Source organism: Pinus tabuliformis, chromosome 9 (genome assembly GCF_031772625.1).
Source record: "Pinus tabuliformis cultivar Carrire ecotype Pingquan chromosome 9, CPIR1, whole genome shotgun sequence".
NCBI classification, from domain to species: domain Eukaryota; kingdom Viridiplantae; phylum Streptophyta; class Pinopsida; order Pinales; family Pinaceae; genus Pinus; species Pinus tabuliformis.
The window spans coordinates 1,223,568,274-1,223,588,102 of NC_142307.1; the positions used below are offsets into that span (position 1 = coordinate 1,223,568,274).

At 35.0% G+C, this 19,829-nt stretch overlaps 1 protein-coding gene across 1 annotated transcript; it reads left to right on the forward strand.

Moving 5' to 3' along the window:
- The first annotated feature begins 8,654 nt into the window (after positions 1–8,654).
- LOC149152943 (uncharacterized) lies at positions 8,655–9,703 on the forward strand. The gene is made up of 2 exons (XM_089445707.1): positions 8,655–8,702; positions 8,809–9,703. The coding sequence occupies exon 2, from the start codon at positions 9,031–9,033 to the stop codon at positions 9,628–9,630; it is 600 nt and encodes a 199-aa protein (XP_089301833.1). The 5' UTR covers positions 8,655–8,702; positions 8,809–9,030; the 3' UTR covers positions 9,631–9,703.
- The last annotated feature ends 10,126 nt before the right edge of the window (positions 9,704–19,829 follow it).

Below are 19,829 nucleotides of genomic sequence, written 5' to 3' on the forward strand. Positions count from 1 at the left end.
TGAGAAAGATGGTCAAAATCATACATTGTTGCCCTTGCAAGGTGAAGGAGCCAAGGAAGAATATAATCTAAGTGAGTTATTGATGAGTGGTAAGGAGATATTTCAATAGTTCAAGAAGGAGGAGGTACATTTTTCTTTGGTTGGGAATCCCCAGATAATCCTCACTACTACAAGCCTAGATGTTATTCTTGAAGAAATTAAAGGTATGTTGAATGATTTTTCTAATGTAATTGTTTATGAATTTCTAAGTAGATTTCCTCCTATCAGAATCATTAGTCATCATATAGATTTAATCCCTGATTCAAGTCTTCCAGATAAAGCAACATTTAAAATGGCTCCACAAGAAAATGAAGAGGTGAAGGGACAAGTGAAAGAGTTGTTAAAAATTTTCTCATCACGAAGAGTTTGAGTCCATGTGTTCTTCCAACGATGCTTAGCCAGAGAAGGATGGTGGATGGAGAATGTGCATTTATTCAATATCAATCAACAAAATGATAATTAGATGCCAATTTCCATTTCCACACATTGATGACTTAATTCATTGTTTAAGTGGTGCTAAGTATTTCTCTAAAATTGATTTGGATAGTGGTTACCAATACATTAGGATTAGAGAAGGGGATGGCTGGAGGATAACCATAAAAAAGGAATCATCGGCCACCTCTAGATAGTTACAATAGAGTTTATCCTAATATTTTAAAGGCCCCATTACATGCGATCCATGGGCACAAAAGCATGGGCAACCAAAACACCATTGGACAAAAACCACTACTCTTTACTTGGTCAACTTTGACTCTTTCCCCGAATCAATTTTACGTAACAATTAAACCTTGACTTTGGGTTTCCTTGACCAAATCTAGCCAAACCAGCAAACTGAGTCAACTCTATTCACTCTAGCCCTTATCCCGCTAAAATTCTACAGCCATGGCGTTTGTTAACCCGACATGCCCCCTATCATGTAGGTCTAATATAGGACTTTACTGACAATTTCCCAGGGGTATTCATGCCTTATCATGTCTTACAACAATTTTCCCATTTACATGCAACAATTTTCACTCCATTAAAATAATAATAATTTGTGCTTTCTTTATCACCATTGTCTCTACCTGGCACACTCTTAGCCTCATCATCTCCTCTCTCGAGAAAACTTCCATGGTTGTACATGAGTATCCATTCCTTTGTCGTGAGCCTTTTCATGACCTTGACTCTCCTAATCTGCACCTCTAAGTTTTTTCCCCGTGACTAGCCCATCATGGATTTTAACTCTATTTCCTTATTAAATTTTCAACAAATTCTATCACGTCGGGTATGAATTCCTGCATTATTTCCCACACTCCATCAACTTTATGAGACCTAAGTTACATCACTATTTTATTCATTGTTGATGTTGAGTCTTCGTTTCTTCTATCCACTTCTCTCGTCATTCCACTATCACCACATTTCCCATCCACTACACCTTCTACAATCCATCTTGACAACACACTCAACCACCTCCCTTGAAACATGGCTTCTCGCAGGGTTCCTCAACCTCTAAGCACTATAATCACCTTGTAGAATCTATCCTGCAAGGATATTTGTGTGCACTTCTCATCCACCTCTCGGACCATTTTCATGCTTTGTAATCATCACTGCTAAGAACCTTTTGTGGAGGCCTTGTGGTCGAATCCTAGGATGCCATGAACTTTATAGAAATGATCAACATATCTTACCTACATGCCTAATGGTCACATATTTGATGTAGCCCATTGTAGTTCCTAAAGAGAAATGATTTTGAGTGTGAACCATCCTACAACGAAGTGAGGATTGAGCTACAAACTTAATAAATATGAACTATTTCCCAAGTTTGTAACAAGCAGTTGTGACTTCCACAATGGCCCAGAAAGATCCATGCCAAAGTAGTCCCTGCTTAAGCACCATGAGTCTCCTTTCTCATCATAAGTCATAAAGACAAACTTGTGAACGATTCTAGACTGAAGTTGCAATGGTCAGTCAAGCACAAGACTGAGCCTGTTGACATAGATTTACCTATCATTGTTACCATCAAAGGCATAAAAAATTCTCCTCAACGTCATGTTATTTAGGCTATGGTTTTGTAGCCTATAGATTCTCCTCAGCCTAAAAAATGCTACCAATCGTGACATATCTAAAAATTGTGAGAAAATCGTCAATGGTTGTGGTGATCCTATTATCATTTCCACCAATTTATCACAACAAGGATACCAAATATCATTTCTCAAGACCTTATCTCATTGTCTCCCCTCATTGACATTACAATGTGTCCTTTATGACCTTTGATATGGCAGAAAAACTCGAGAACTAGATTTTCCTCTCCTTGGGATTATTCAATCTTGCATCATTGCCAAAACCAACTTCGAAGCCTATTGGCACAACCCTATCATCATGGATCCCTGAATCCATATCTTCAAATTGACTCTAAGTTGATGTCTCCATTTCACCAAGCTAATTAAACCCTTGGAAACAGAAGCATTCCTCTGAAGCCAAATCTCATCTCTGATACTAAATGTTAAAATAATTAGTAGAGAGAAAAAATATTTACCGAAGGAACTAATAATAATCCAACAACAACATGAAACATAAACATAGTACACATAATGTTTATCCTGAGAAAGCCTTAACTATGGTGAAAAAACTATCAAACATAAGTCCATTATTCCCTTAGCCAAAACTAGGCCAAGCTGACCAAGTGAGCCTTCACCACTCACCTCTAAGACCATTACAATAGAGTTCCTCCCAACCTTTTAAACACTCTATTTCATGCAATCCATGGGCACAAAACTATGGGCCTAAAATCACTACTTATGACCTAGTTAAATTCGACTCTTCTCCCAAGTCAAGTTTACCTAACAACATTGATGAATTAGGTTTTGAAGGACTTCATTGACAATTTTTTCATTGTTTATTTAGAATATATATTGGTATATATTAAAACAAAGGATGAGAATTTGGTAAATCTCTATTACTTTTGGGTACCTTGTAGTAGGAGAAGTTATTGATTTATTTGAATGGATGCAGTTTTATGAAGAAGGAATTGGTATATTGAGGATTTCTAATTTTTGAAAATGATTTAAAAATGGATCCAAAAAGTTAAGAGTAGTTATTGATTGGCATATTCCAAAGAATATTTTTGGAGCTTCCATGGAACTGAAAGCTTCTATAGGATGTTTATTAATAATTTTAGCAACATTTGTGCACCCACTATGGAAACTATTAAAGAAAATAAACAACCTTTGAAAAGGATTGTGGCAGCCAACATAAATTTGAAATTTTTGAAGCAAAAGATCACATAAAAACAAGTCTTAGCCCTACCAGACTTCAATAAATTATTTCAGGTTGAAATAGATACAAGTGGAGTAGCTACTGGAGTGGTTTTGAGTCAAGAGGGGAAACCAATTTCTTATTTCAATGAGAAATTAAATGAAAAAAAAAACAAAATACTCCTATGCTATAATTAAAGCTTTAAAGAAATGGATACACTATCTTATGCCGAAAGATTTTTTTTGTACACTAACAACTATGCTCTATAGTTTATCAAAAACCAATCAAAGTTGAATTAGAGAAATTCCAGTTGGGTAGAATATCTGCGTAATTTTACTTTTGTAATTAAGCATACTAGAAGTTCATCAAACAAATTAGTTGATGCATTGAGTAGGACTAATCTAATTCTACAAGAATTTGAAATTAACGTTTTGTGGTTTTATGAATTCTTGGGGGATTCATTGGGGGAAAAATTCCATACCACGTGCATTCATATTGGGGGATATAAATTGAGGAAAAAATGATGTAATATATATAACATATAATAAAGGGTAAATGGTTTTTATATTGGCGGGTATAAAAAATGTTAATGAAAAAATGGATAACTACAATATTTAGTGAAATTAGGTGTTTTTTTGAATTGGGAAGGTGTATTGGGTCCATATTGGTAGGGGTTAAATAATGTGAGTTTTAGAGGTATTTTCCAATATGTAGTCAAATTACGGGTACTGTTTAGTATGCCATGAATGTACATGATATGTAATAGGTTCATTGAATGAATCCCCCATTAAGGAATTAAAATATATGTACATGAATGACACAAATTTCAAAGAAGCATATGCAACATGTGAGAACCAAGTAAGGATTATTAGAACTCAATGGTCTAGTTACATGATTCAAGAAGGTTTACTGTTCAAAAATAATAAGCTTTCAATACCGAAATGTTCCATGAGGGACAATCTAATAAAATAGAAGAACAATAGAGGATTGACAGGACACTTTGGATATTATAAGGATTTGTTGTATTACTACTTTTTAATTTTTTGCTAGGTATGCACAAAAATCTGAAGAAATTTGTTGAAATGTGCAAAGCATGTTAGTAGGAAAAAAAGAGAAGTCAAAATACAAGGTTATATTAGTCATTCCTAATTACAAGCTATCCTTGGGTCTTTGTAACTAAGGATTTTGTTTTTGGGTTACCTTGAACACAACGAGGTAACACTTCTATTTATGTTTTTATGGATAGGATTGCAAATATGTCACACTTTATTGTTTGCACAAAAATTACTAATGCGACTAGTGTGGCAAATTTCTTCTTTAAGATATTTTAATATTGCATGGGTTACATAGGAGCATTGTGTTAAACAAAGATACAATATTTGGAGGTTATTTTTGGAGGACCTTGTGGAAGAAACTAGGCACTAACTTTAATTTTAGTTTATCTTAACCCCCACAGACATATGGGTTGATAGAGGTGGTAAACAAAAGCTTGGGAAATATATTGAGGAGCTTGGTAAGTAAGCATCACAAATAGTGGGATCAAGTACATTCTCAGGTTGATTTTTCTTACAATAGGTCACTCTATAGAATCACATGAATGTGTCTACTTCATATTGTATATGGAATGCTCCCAAAAGGAGTTTATGAGTTAAGAAACTTGGGAAGACAAGAATTAAAAGTGTTGATGGATAATACTTTATAGTAAGCATGCACGAATTGCAGGAAAGGGTCAAGCAATAGTTGCAAGAGAACAACATCAAGTATAAAGAGAGAGCACACATAAAAAAGAAGAGCTCTAGACTTTGAAGTTGGTGACTTAGTGATGGCATATCTCATGAAAGAAATGTTTCTTATAGGGACATACAATAAATTAAAGCTTAAGAAAATTGGTCCATGTGAGATTTTAATGAATTTTTCTTCTAATTCTTATGAACTAGAACTCCCATGTGATATTAGGATTTCACTAATTTTCAACATAGCATATCTATGTCCCTTTAAGGAAATAGAGAGTGTTACAAAAAATGAGCATGTATGTGATGGATATTAGAGTATAAAATGGAAGAAAAAAATACCAAGAGTAGTTTAGAATGAAATTCAAGCAGTGTTAGAGAAAAAAGTAACTAAGAGAACCAAAGGTAAATGAAATTTTCAGTATTTGGTTAAATTGAAGAACTAGCCAGTAGAAGATGCCAATTGGATGCCAATAGCATATATTTCTAACTTTGACACAAATGTCGAGGATCTCATGAACAGTCCTTTTCTTCCCTGAGAATCTGATTCAGGAGCATCTTCTTGTAAAAACTAATTTTCACCTCCTTAGGTCAACCTCCTTTACCAAAGGGAGTTAGTTCCATTAAATTTTTATTTAATTTGTAATATTTTCTAAATATAGTAAAGAATCTATGTTGTTATGGAGTTAGGATGAGTTTCATTTAGTTAATAAAAAGAGGGACAAACTTATGAAAAAAAGGGAGTTGTTAGAAATAGATTAAATTGGCTGAAGACTTGGTTATGACAGTACATTTTTCTCATGTAATGAAATCATTTATAAAGGGGGAATTTGTAGAGTTTATTAAGAGATGATAAGAGAGAGAGAGAAATAATTAGCCTAAGAAGGAGACTACGTCTAAGGCAAATTTTGCAATCCTCCCTTAGCCAAATCATCATAATTGTGTGCTTTCTTATCCCTATATGTTACCAAAATTTTCTATGATTCAATTGATGACTGATAAATTTACTTTATGTGTAAAGAAGCTCGATGTCAACTCTAAGTTTCCATTTGAAGTTTCTCGGGATCAAAAGTTCACTGTGAAACTTGAGAGTTGCAGTTTTGAGTTGTAGTGTTGTGCAAAAGAAGTATATCTAGGCCTTCCAGAAAGGATTTAACATTGTGAACCATGGATCCTCAGATAGGTGGATGTAAATCTTTTCTTATTAACACCTCTGACATATTCTCCACAAAGTTAGTCATTCGAGTTAAAATTTATGCGGTCCAAACCCCACACTAACGTGAGAAAAGTTATATCCAAGCATCATTATATTTGTCTTAAGGAAAGGTGGCAAATCTCTCTCTCTCTCACTCTCACTATATATATATGTGTGTGTGTGTGTGTGTGTGTATGTGTTTGTGTGTGTGTGTGTGTATGTGTTTGTGTGTGTGTGTGTGTGTGTGTGTGTATGTGTATTGTCTAGTCAATTGAGTTTGTTTTGGGTGGTTAGGAGGAGTGATTGGAACCATCCCCACCCTAGTTCAATTCCTGCAAGTGACATGATAAGCTTTGATATAATGGTTTAGACCCTTGTTGTTTAGAATGAATAGTCTACAAGATTAACAAATATCTAAATTTTACGGCTATACGAGTTGTGTCCTTTGCAAATAACATAGCAATTAATAATTTGTTGTTAAGAAGAGATATATTGTATGATGAATTTTCTCTAATTCCCTAGAGGATATATATAAATAGATGTATAAGAAAAATATTGATAAATACCTAATACTAAGCTTATCTCCCTTAATCAACCATTTAACTTAAATAATTGTGCTAGTCGGAAGTGCACATTAAATTATAATTCTATGATGATGTTTTATATAGAGAATGAAAATAGATTTAAAGAGTCCATATTGTGTTTTTGACAAGATATCCAAAATGTTAAATGAAGAAGATTTAAAAATTTATTGATCTACCAAACCAAAAGTTGTTTTCCAAATGAGAATAATTTTACTTATCTCCACATATGTTTAAAATGACACAATCTAACTCATAGAGGAAAAGGTCTTTTTCACCTCGATGCGGTGATACAATTTCATGTAAGATTGAGATTTTTTGTTGTTTAAAATACATTTTTGAATGCATAAATGGATTCAACATCAAAACCCTTGGAGCACTCAAGTTCTATAGATTAAATAACTTAATGCCCTAAAAAGGGTAATTTTGTATATTAATAGTTTTAAAACTATGTGGATTCTTATCATTGCTATTTGATAATTAAATTAATTTTCATTACTCATATTAAATATATGAAAATATTAATTACCTAGTAAATTTTGTAACTATTTTCTGAACAATTTTTTTACCAAACACATTTTATAATTTTTATTTTTATTTTTTTATTTGTTGGAAAGTAGTTTTTTTAACCTTCCTAGAATTGGTGGTATTGGTCATTGTATTATCTACCATCCTAGGTCCATCTTAATTATCTAGGAATCTCTTAAAAGGGTCCAATTTCTTGAAGTACAACAAGAGTGAAGAAATTTGATCCCTCTTGACACTTGGTAAATCTAAAATTAAAGATAATTATAATTATAAATATTATTTTTGTTTATTTTATTAATAATAATTATTATTGTCATTTTAATTTTAATTTTATATCCTTTAATTGAATCAAAATGTTTAACAAAATAAAATATTACAACATCACTTACATGTTAAACTAAAATATTACAACCCTCAACATGACTATCACTTACATTGTGAGCTAGAGAAAATAGCTTAATATAGTATTACAATATTATTTATTTTTCTTGAAAATTAGTTGTTTTTATTACTCTTAAGGGGTTGGAAATAAGGGGCATGCTTACCATTAGGTATTACAACCCTCAACATGACTATCACTTACATGGTGAGCTAGAGAAAATAGCTTAATATAATATCACAATATTATTTATTTTTCTTGAAAATTAGTTGTTTTTTTTACTCTCAAGGGTTGGAAATAAGAGGCATGCTTACCATTGTACCTATTTTGTTTATAGAATAGAGTTTGAGTGGAGGAGGACGACTTATCATTCAAACACAACAAAACATAGAGTTTGAGTGGAGGAGGACGGCTTACCATTAAAGCACAAAAAACATTTTCAAAGAAATGCAAATTCAAAACACCTTTTTAAATAAATGCAAAATTCACGGACATTTAACGTTGGAGCTGACTTGGAATGGATAACGGAATAGGGACTTTTATCATTCCTCAACCACACTAATTTTTTTTATACGCGTTCACATACATATACATTGGTCACAGCTGACGTCATATGGATGATATCAAGAATTGGGTGGGAGTGGGACAGAAAGACATGGTGGGATTCACTTTTTTTTATTATTATGTCCCACAAATCTATATCCAAGGATGTTTACCGGTCTACCTCCCTCAGTATTCATGTTTTCAGACTCAGTAATCTATTTTTTTCAATAGTGAATTCCTGTCCTTCATTATTATTCTATTTTATTTTGCGTTGTAAGCCGTGACTCCAGATACACTGATTCTATTAATGACAACAAGAGAGAATCGACCGTGAAAGTGCTTGGCTGCTTTACGTTATCTCCCTTCAACCCTTTTCTCCCTAAATATAAGAGAGACATGTGACGACCGCATGATCAGGGAGGTTTGCAGTTTCCATTGGCCTTTCAAATCGAATTAGTTGCAACAATACTCTGGTGAGATCCAAATTCTGTCAGATTCATATCTCTTTTTTCCCTTTGTATAGACTGTATTCGCTTAATTGCTGGGATTGATTTATGTATTGTGTTTTCTTGAACCAAGGCAGAAGATTATTAAAATAAACTATTGCTGCTGTTTTTTTCAATGGAAGACATCCTATTTGGAGCAGCTCACAGGTATATGGTATATATATAGTTTTGTTGGGATCACAGAAATACATAGTTCGGTAAAGGATCGGACCATAAAATATGTGAAGAGCAAACCTCACCATGTAATAGTTTGAACCACAGCCACGACACTCATTTACTAGTACGATCTATCGTCATGAATTCCAAGGTTCCGAAATGGATGTCGCCGGGACCAGCAGTATGCTTTCCGAACTCATCAGCGGAAGCGTCGCAAAATGAAACAGAAGAAATGGAGAGATGCAAACGCCCCCGGACAACATTGGAAAGGGAAGGGGACGTGGAGGAATTTCTGGTTTTGTTGGACAGAATCGACGAAATGAAGAAACATTTGACAAGAAAGCGCATGAATTGCAGCGGTAGTAGTTTAAGCGCAGGAGGAAATCTTGAAGCAATAGACGATGATCAGATGTTGTTGGCCATGGCCGGCATGCAGCAGGCACAAGGCTTGTCAGATGCTGTCGACATTATTGCTTACAATAAAAGTAGCAGTTCGCCCTGGAAACCCTCATTCGAATGGGAGGAGTTCAGTATAACAGACATAAGTGGTGCTGCAGCCACAAAAAAGAATAAAGATGGAGGAGGAAACATTCAAATTGGTACCAACCTTTTAGAAACGAGATGTTTTCTTGATCTGGGCACGCCCGCTGAATGTTCCCATTTTCACGTGGATGATGTAAACGACAAGGAGGACGTAGTTGCCTCTCCAGATTTAGAGTTAGAGTTATTTCCCATCTAGGGTTTCGCTGAAACGTCTCAGCTCTGATATGATTGAATAGATACTCATGGCAACTGATTATGTGAATGCATTGTGCGCTCTTTGTTTTAAATAATCAATTTTCACTCTCCTTTGTGTCCTAATCTCAACCGAGGGGTTTCGAATCTATTATATTGGTATTCAATTTTCACTTTCCTTTGTGTCCTAGTGTCAACCGAGTGGAGTAATCTCCCATGATTTCTTTTGGAAATGATCGCTACTCAAGTTAGTCCTTGCCTTCTCATTCCATGTCGAGGGAAGTGTTGCATCACCCTTTCCATGTTCGCCTATACCTTCAGTTGAGTCTGTCTTATCCATTAATTATATATCTTAGAACTTTATGTTGGTTGAAGATATTCATTAGTGCCTTTGTTTCAATGGATATATTCCTATTGACCGTATTCTTAGTGTCTTTGTTTCGATGGATCTATTTCTATTGACCGTATTTCTAGTGCTTGACGCAGAGGTTTACTACCTTAGTTTCCAGTTTACTCATTGATGATCTAATTGTATTAGTGGGTGGTGATGATTTCCCTTCGGTTGAATGGTTTCTTTTGGTGTTTGAATTCCTTGTATTTATTCATATTATTAGTATTTTGGTGTTCATTTTCATTATTGGTGGGTTACTTTGTATCTAGTATTTTCACTATTGATGGGCCACTTTGAATTTAATAGATATTTTTATTAAACATTTTCTCAAGAAATGGTTTCATCTAGGTTTGACTTTACCCTTTATCATGACATCGAGTCAATTGTACTTAATCTTTTTAGTGTTGTAGATTCCTTCAACAACTATGTGTTAATGGTTTCTTTCCAAATAGTACGGGAACTTATCTTTAGAGCTCATGATCCATAAACTTATGTGGATATTCTATTAGACAATTCCTCATAATAGATCAAATAAAATATACTTAAAAAACCAAAATTAAAAATCCAAGATCTACACTATTACAATTTTAATTCTCCTTAGATTTATAGATCTATAGATTACTGTTAACATTGTATGCATGTGAATTAAAATTATGCAGAAGATAGAGAGCAACATAATTAAAACTCACACACACATTTGACACAAGATATGACTCACGAAACATTTTTTGGAGGAAAACCCAACTGGAGGGTGAGGTTTCTCCAGTCTCTTTCTCTTAATGGAAATATGGCTGTGAGTATACAAAAGTATGGCCAGTGGCCCATGGGCTACTACAATGCACATGAAATCCTATCTCTATGCTCTACCTCCTATCCCTCTTAGCCATTCTTTTCTCACCTATGAAACAAATGCACTTGAAAGAATGAAACCCCTTTTCCTCCTAGTGGTTCAGTTAAACACATCCTAATAGCCTACTAGTGGTTAGCTTTAACTACCTCAACTCATAACCAAAGTTACAATATAGACTCTTCTAAATTATTCTATATCATAATCATGTGGCTAGCCCCTTTTTCATGAATAATGGGGGCTCACATGACATCCTCGTCAATTATGGTGGTGAAAATAAAAAGGTCAACTTTTCAGTGGCATAACATTCACATATGAACTATCATTGACACGATTCTTATGTTGTTAGAAAGGTATTTGTGTATATAATACGAAAATAAGGTGTTGCTCTAAAAAATAAATTTTTACCCCAAAAATATTGTTTGATGCCTCAAAACGCTTCCAGAAGGTTTCAAACACCAATTGGCCAAATTGGTTCCCACTAGTGAAAATGGTCTTGAGAGTTGATTCCTCCACTTTTTCCACTGTGAAAGCATCGATATGGATGACAAAAAATATAATGATCCAATCCAGATCAACTCATGTCCACTATTATTTGAGTTTCTCCAGGTTTGGGGCCTCATCTTATTTGTTTTTTTCCCATTTAGCTTTAGTAACATTCTAACATTGCTACTATAAGATGTATTATTGATGTATTGAGATATTAATGTACTTATTTTTCCCTTAAATGAAGGACCAATAACTGTTAATTTTAAATAACAATGATACGTTCTATGCTTAAGCACAATTTACTTCAATGTTCCTTTAGCAGCCCAATCACAATTTCCAATTATATCAAGTAGAAATCACATTGATAGTAAATGTGGATAGAACATAGAATCATATGTAGAAGACAAGCCAAGACAAGAGGGCACAAGATGTGCCAGATGCCAAAGGACAAAAGCGAATGTGGGGAATCCCTTTTATCAAATTTGCTTATTATTCTTCAACAATTCAACAGAGAGAGAGAGTACAAATATCATAAATACAAGCCGAAAACAGATCTACTAAATCAATAGTCAAATCAGCAGTCAATGCGGCCCTAAACAGAAAGTCAATGGTGGTCAAAGCTGCCCTAAATCATCCTCTAATCATCTTGGTATTCACTAGAAAAATGTGGCCTACAAAGAGGGTCAAATTCAACCCAAAATAGCTCAGTCAACCCAAACAAATATTGCTATAATTTATGTGGTAAAAATAGAAAGTGAACGCTACAATCAACATAGACAAACGGTCCCCAATCTATTTGAGTTTCATGCCAAAGAATGTAGCCTAAGAACATCAAAATTATGCCCCTAAAATATAAGTGAATGCTTAGTTAAAGTGACCAAGTCAATGCTACCCTAATCACAAAAATTACGACCTCTTGAAATCTGGGTTCCTTCCACATGTGTGAAGAAGAGAGAGCCTCCAAGTGTATGAAGCAATTAGGAGAGGAGAGAGAAGATGATGTGATGAGATGAGTGTCCAAATGAGAGAAGGGTCACTCCTATTTATACAATTTATTCAGTGTGAGGAGACATATCCATTGGGCTTCATAAGACTACATTTGACTAAGGCCAACCTTGACAATTTGACCGTGAGAAAGAATAAATTCAAAATTCAATTTATGCTCGTCAAAATGAGAACATATTTATATCAAAATTGTATGTCTCAGAAATAGGAATCCAATGCAATAATAATCTCCATCATATGAGTTTTCCTAATGTGGAATTTCGCCCTAGTTTACAATTTTAACACTCCCTCTCAACTAGATAGACTTTCACCTGACATCATTATGCCAACCTGTCATTGTGCACCATCCTGCCATCACTAGCCTGCTCTGCTCTACTGAACCATGAAGTAATAATGAAGAATAAATTATCGAGAGTGATTGATAAGATCACACCACTCTCCACTAACAAAATTTAGTCCTTGATCCTACATCAAGTTGTTGGACTCCATGTATCCTAGTCATAGGGGGTATGGCAGTACAGGATGCATCCAACGGTAGTGCTATGGTCCCTAATCATATTTTCCCAAATCATTGGCCAGATGAGAGGTACTTTCCATGAGTGTCAGAATTGATGGGTAGGATGTGCTCTAGGGCGTCAATAGGAGAAGGTGAACCACTCATCCTACTCTTATGCCATAGGATAAGGTGAACCACTCATCCTATGCATATGTCAATCATAGGGGAAGGTGAACCACTCACCCTACATACATATGTCAAGATAGGGGAAAGCGAAACACTCATCTCTCACTAGGAAGCCTTCTCCCTCTTTCATTGATGAATGAGAGGATCATCACTTGTTAGAGAGATATTATACAAAAAAAGGACCAGAATGAGAGGTCTTTCCTTTTCAACCTAGAATTATAGGTTCAAGTTAGCATCGCTTCTTGTAAATCCCAACTTCATAAGATAGCTATTAATCCTCTTATACCAAGCCCTAGGGGATTGCTTCAACCAATAGATGGATTTCTTCAACTTGCATACATGTGTCTCATGATCTTGAACCTCGAACCCCTCGGGATGTTCCACATATACTTCCTCCTTAAGTGAACCATGCAAGAAGGCATTTTTGACATCCATCTAATGTAGGTTCCATTCTTGCGAGACACCATGGGCTATGATTGAACAGATTGCAGTATATCAGGAAATTGGTGCAAATATCTCATCATAGTCTACTTCGTCCTTTTGAGAGAAGCCTTGAACTATAAATTTGGCCTTGAATTTCTCAGCATGTCCATCAGCTCCATGTTTGATCTTATATATCCATTTCAAGGTGACCAAAAACTTGTCCTTGGGTCTAGGAACCATACATCATTCTTCATGATCGACTCATATTCCTTGTTCATCACATCCTTCCAAACCTATTGCTTCATGTCTTCTTAGAATGTACAAGGCTCAGATTGTACAATGGCACTAATGGCAGCTAAGTACCCTTGGAACCTAGTTGGCTTCTTGCTTTCACGAAGTATCCCTCTTGGTCCAATATGTTTCTCAACATCTTCAAGAGAATTTGAGCCATAAAGGTATTTTTAATGAAGTAGAGGGCTCACTAGGAGGTGGATCAATAGGATCCATTAGACCTTCAACATCAGGCATTGGTTCATCAAACCTTCAACATCAGGCATCAGTTCATTAGACAAAGGTTCATCTTGCTTTTCTACATCAACATGATCATTATTCTTCATAGGAATAGGAAGACCTCAGATCTGTCTAAGAGAAGAATCTTCATTGAAATTGGCATCATGACTTAATTCCACTTCCCTTTGACCAACCACATATATTCTATATGCCTTTTAAGTTTCATTGTAGCTCACAAACATTCCTTTCTTCACAGATTCATCTAGTTTGTTTCTTTTCTCTTATGGTGCATGAAAATATACAGGACATCCAAAAATTCTAAAATTAGAAACATCCGGTTTCTTACTAGTGAAAACTTCTTCGGGTGTCTTGAATTCCAAATCTTGATGTGGGCATCGGTTTTGGACATACACTGTGGTGTTGAAAGCTTATCCCCATAAGAACTTTGGAATACCTTGATCATGAGGCATAGCACGTGTGGCTTCTATGATAGTATGATTCTTCCTTTTGGCAACACCATTTTTTAGGAGTATATGTAGTAGTGGTCTCCCTCTTAATGTCATCTTCTCTACAATAGTCTTTGAATTTATTTGACTGATTTTCAGTCCCATTTTTGGTCATTAATATGTTGATCTTATTCCTTGTTTGATTCTCAACCAAGGCTTTGAAATAGCAGAACCACTTGAATACTTCATCCTTCTTCTTTACAAAACAGATCCATGTTTTGCGAGAGAAGTCATCCAAAAAAATGCCATAGTACAAATTTCCACCCAAAGATGTCACAGGAAACATACCTGATAGATTAGAATGGACCAGTTGAATAATATCAGTGGTTTGAGTCTCACTTGAGGGGAATGGTACCCTTGTATGTTTTACAACTTCACATCCCTAACAAACACCTTCATGGATTAATTTTAAATCGAGCATCCCTTTGACCATCTTCCTTACATCGGGTAAGGCTTTGAAATGAAGGTGAGAAAATTGCAGGTGCCTTCAACACTGAATCTAAGAGTGAATGCATCTCTTGGGTTCCTTTACCAAAGAGGAACCTTCCCATCAATGAATGTGACCTTGAAACCTTTATCCTCCATCGCAGAAATAGAGACTAAGTTCTTTTTCAGATCAAGTACATATAACACTTCTTATAAGTGAAGGGTTTGACCTTGACTTAAGCAAAGAGTAATAGAGCCAATTTCTTTCACAAGATAAGTGGAATTATCCCCAAGTATAATCTCCATATTTTTCTTCTTTTCAACCAAGTTTGAGAGGGAGTCCTTATACCCAGCGAAGTGTCTTGAGGCACCACTATCAATCAAACGATGGTCCAATGTATCCGGAGGAGAGGTGGTGGAGAGGGAAAAAATAAGATAAAATTATTTTTGCTTTATATCATTAACTTCATCATACCTATAGTTTCTCGACTTCTTGGGAGGACCATTTCCATTTTGATCAGCAAGATTATTCCTCTTTACTTTGTTATTGAACTTGTTGTTCCTTTGATTTCCATTTCCCTTGAAGTTGTTGTTATTATTGTGATCATCTCTTTGAGTATCCTTCTTATGAGGACACTCTCTAGTGAAGTGGCCAAACCTATTACAATTGAAGCCCCTTCCTTTTCTTCCTTCTTTGAATCCCTACTTGAACCCTTGTGCTTGATTCCTTGGACCATAATTGTTCCTTCTCTTCGAATGAGCAGAGAAGGCGATAGGATTTCTTCCATTTGAGGGCTTGCCTATTTCCATAATCCTTATTTATTCTTGAGTGCATCTCGTCAATATTTCATCAAATCCTAAAATCATGTCATTATTGAGAATGGTAATGTTGAGCACATCCCAATCTCTTGTAAGGCCCCCTAGTGCAATAAGAGAGAGTTCCTAATCACCAGTGACTTCACCAATAGATAGGAGATCATTCTTGATCTTAGTAATCCTCATGAAGTAGCATTAGATGGATTCTCCTCTATCCTTCTTGATATCTTTCAGCTTGTCCTTGAGAAATAGAATTTGATTTGCATTGTTTACTTTGAACATCCCAACTAGCTTTTCATACATCTCCTTATATGTCTCCAAATTAGAAATATAGGCAACCAAAGGCTTATGAATGGAATCAAAAATAATCTTCTTAGGTTTTACCTCACCTTTCTTGTACTCGGTTTGTGTAGCAGTAGATGCATTTGAATGAGGATTTGATATTATTCCTATGACATAGTCCTTGACATCATTCTCTTCTAATGTAAAGTGAAAATTCATCTTTAATGCATGATAATCAGATTTGTCCTTGAGCTTGTGCTTCGGTTTGAAGAAAGATGTATTCTTCATTGTAATTAGTTCTAAGTCCTTATCTAACAACTTCACTTCGTGATTTCTTTTCTTCACCCTTGCTTGGGCTTTGTCTTCACCTAAGCTCTGATACCATGTTAATTTTAGATAAAAATTATATGTTCTATACTTAAGAACAATTTACTTCAATATTCCTTTAGAAACCTAATGAAATTTCCAATTATAGCCATTAGCAATCACATTAACTTATAAACATTGAAAGTAAATCCAGATAGAACATAAAATCATATGTAGAAGACAAGCCAAGAAAAGAGGATACAAGATGTGGTAGATGCTAGGGGTAAACCCTAATGTGAGGAAACCATTTGATAAAATATTCTTTATTATTATTCAATATTTCAATAAAGAGGGAGAGTACAAATATCATAAATACAAGCCCAAAATAGATCTGCTAAATCAACAGTCAAATCAATAGTCAATGCAACCCTAACTAGAAAGTCAACAATGGTCAAATATTCCCCAAATTATACTCTAATCAACACGGTCCTTAGCAGAAAAATGTGGCCTCCAAAGAGGGTCAAAGTAATCCCAAAAGAACTCGGTCAACCTAAACACACCTTGCTATAATTTCAGTTGTCAAACCAAGAAGTCAACGATGTATTCAAAATAGTCAAGCAATCCCCAATTTCCTTGAATTTCATGCCAAATAATACGACTTGAAAAGATTGAAATTCTGGCCCAAAGACATAAGTCAATGCTTGGTCAAATTTCACAAGTCAATGCTAGCTAATGTGCCCTAATCACAAAAATTTCAGCCTTTTGAAATCTGCCTTCCTTCCACACCTATGAGGAAGAGAGAACCTCCAAGTGTATGGACCGATCAAAGGAGGAGAGAGAATGTGATGTGATAAAATGAGTGTCCAAATGAGAGAAGGGTCACTCCTATTTATACAATTCATTGAGGGTGAGGAGACACTTCCATTGGGCTTCATGAGCATTCATTTGAATGAGGCCAACCTTGAAAATTTGACCATGAGAAAGAATAAATTCAAAATTCCATTTCTGCTTGTTAGAATGAGATGATATTTATATAAAAATTGCACCTCTCGAAAAGAGGAGTCCAATGAAAGAATAATCTCCATCATATGATCTTTCCTAAAGTGGAATTTGACCCTAGTTTCTAATTTTAACATTAACCCACACATTTCACCATCATAGATGTTCTACATAAATAGATTTTAATTTTATACAATCTCTACTTCAAATTGATTACAAGGCTCATTTATTAATTCCAAATTAGTTGAGTGCATGCCTATTTACCTATTGTATTTTCTTTAATGTATATAAATGCACATTTCTTTGGGAAAGAGCAAACATTGTGCTCTAATTATATAGTTGTTCCAACTTTGTTTATTGGAAATACAATGCATGTATCTAACTTTGTATGCTAGATATACTTGCATAATAATCCAATTCGGTACTAGTTAAATGAATACCATGTTATGTGAATACACATGTGCATAATACTTGTGAGATTATGAATGAGTGTCTATTATCATGGATTTATGGCTTAAAATTTAAAATTTTTATACTTGCATAGCATGTTGTGGCTTTAAGTGTGTTCCATGAAATACACCTTTTGTCACTCATAGTTATGGAATTGTAAATATATCCAACTAACATTCCATCCACAAATCCAAATTTAATAACACTTTTGCTACGTGTTGAAATATCTATGTTGAGCCTTCCATTATACCAAAAAACCATTCACTATTTTATCTCTTATTGAAATACATGGTTATCAGTGAATGAAATGTCATACTCTTGATCCGGGTCATGAAAGGAATGAAATGAAATGTAAGAAAATTAATGGAATGAACAAAAATAAATATAATAGGTATTACAATAATTGGTGAAAACCCAACTTCTATTAATAAATTAAATATATAATAATGTACAACATAAATAGGCTAGAATTGTGGTAACTATCTCTCAACATAAAGAGATATTGGCTACAAATATACATAAAATATATTACAAGAGGCTAAAAGAATGGCCTTTTAACATAAACCATGAACCCTAGAGGTCTAAAAGCCTAACCTTAGAAGATGAAATTCCAAAACATTTGTAGGCCTCAATGGGGTTAGTTGGCACATCAACTTCCTAGGGTCGTAACTTTTGCATACAATCTTCATTTGCAGTGCTGAGTACCCATTGGAAAGGCCTATCTAAGAATTACACATTTGGACTAGGTCTCAGGAAATAGTCGATGACTATTGCATGGGTCCCCGTCACTTTAAAAGACATTGTTTAACACGTCAAAATGACCCTTGAATTCCATGACTTGAAAAGATGTCAAAAAATTGCTAATATGGAGAACTATGCTTTGAGCCAATGGAGTAGGTGGATGGCCACTGATATCCACTTGGATCAGTCTTCCCACTTTAGGAATAAGTGGCATCCTTTTTGGTTAGTGCCCCCATTAGATGGGGAAACATTTGCGGAATTTGGCTGCTTGTGAGCCACTTGCATTGGTGAATAATAGTACAATGTTTTCATAACGTGGTATAGTTTTATATGTTGCTAACAACTATCCATAGTCTTGGTATCCATGATTTGATACAATATAGCCGGTTTAATGTAATCATGACAGAGATATGTGGTGCAAAATTTCTCAACTACCTATGAGGTGTACAATATAGGTGGAAAGTATGGGTGAAGTTGCTCGACAATAAACATGGGGTACCAGCCAAGGAAAGTGGGAATGCTTAATTCAAAAGCATTGTCACCCACTGCATTTGTGATTATGTAAGGCCCATATCAAAGTGGTTTGATATTTTGTTTGGATCCTATGAGGCACTTTTTCTGTAATGTAACCACAACTGATCATCAACATGAAACTTATGTGGAACCCTCTGTTGGTCATGTTGTTTCTTGTACTTGGCATTGGATATTTGCAAGATATCATGGACTTTTTGTTGGAGATGTTGGATCCATTCAACAAATTTGTTTGCCTTGTCTACCTTAACTTGAGCATGGGAGGAATCTGTTAGTGTAGATGTAATGGGCATAACTACATCAATTGGGGCCAATGATCGGAACCGTAGGCACCTCTAAAAATGTCTGTGGCCATAAGAATTTTGGAGGGATTTGTTATAGGTATATTGAAAATATGGACGGATTCATCCCATGTGCATGGGTGAATGGAGTTGTACATGTGAAAGATATTCACAATCATCATGTTGACAACATCTATTTGTCCATCTAATTTGGGATGAAAGGAAGTTGATTTGGTCAACATGGTATCCATGAGACACCATAGGTTGGACCAAAAAGTGTTGACAAACCTTCTATCCCTATTTGACTTAATCATTTGAGGTAGCCAAAATTGAACCCAAACACACTCAAAGAAGAGTTTAGAAATGGATTAAGCTATGATACTCTTCTTATAATGTTCCAAAATGGGCATACTATAGAATCGAACAACAACCACAAACACACAATAATTACCATGTTTGATGGATGCAAAAACTGAAATGTAATATATGGATGTTGACTCCTAGAGTTTGCCTAGGGT

Excerpts from the sequence above, each read along its gene's own strand:
- LOC149152943 (XM_089445707.1), top strand. The coding sequence starts at position 9,031 with ATGAATTCCAAGGTTCCGAAATGGATGTCGCCGGGACCAGCAGTATGC.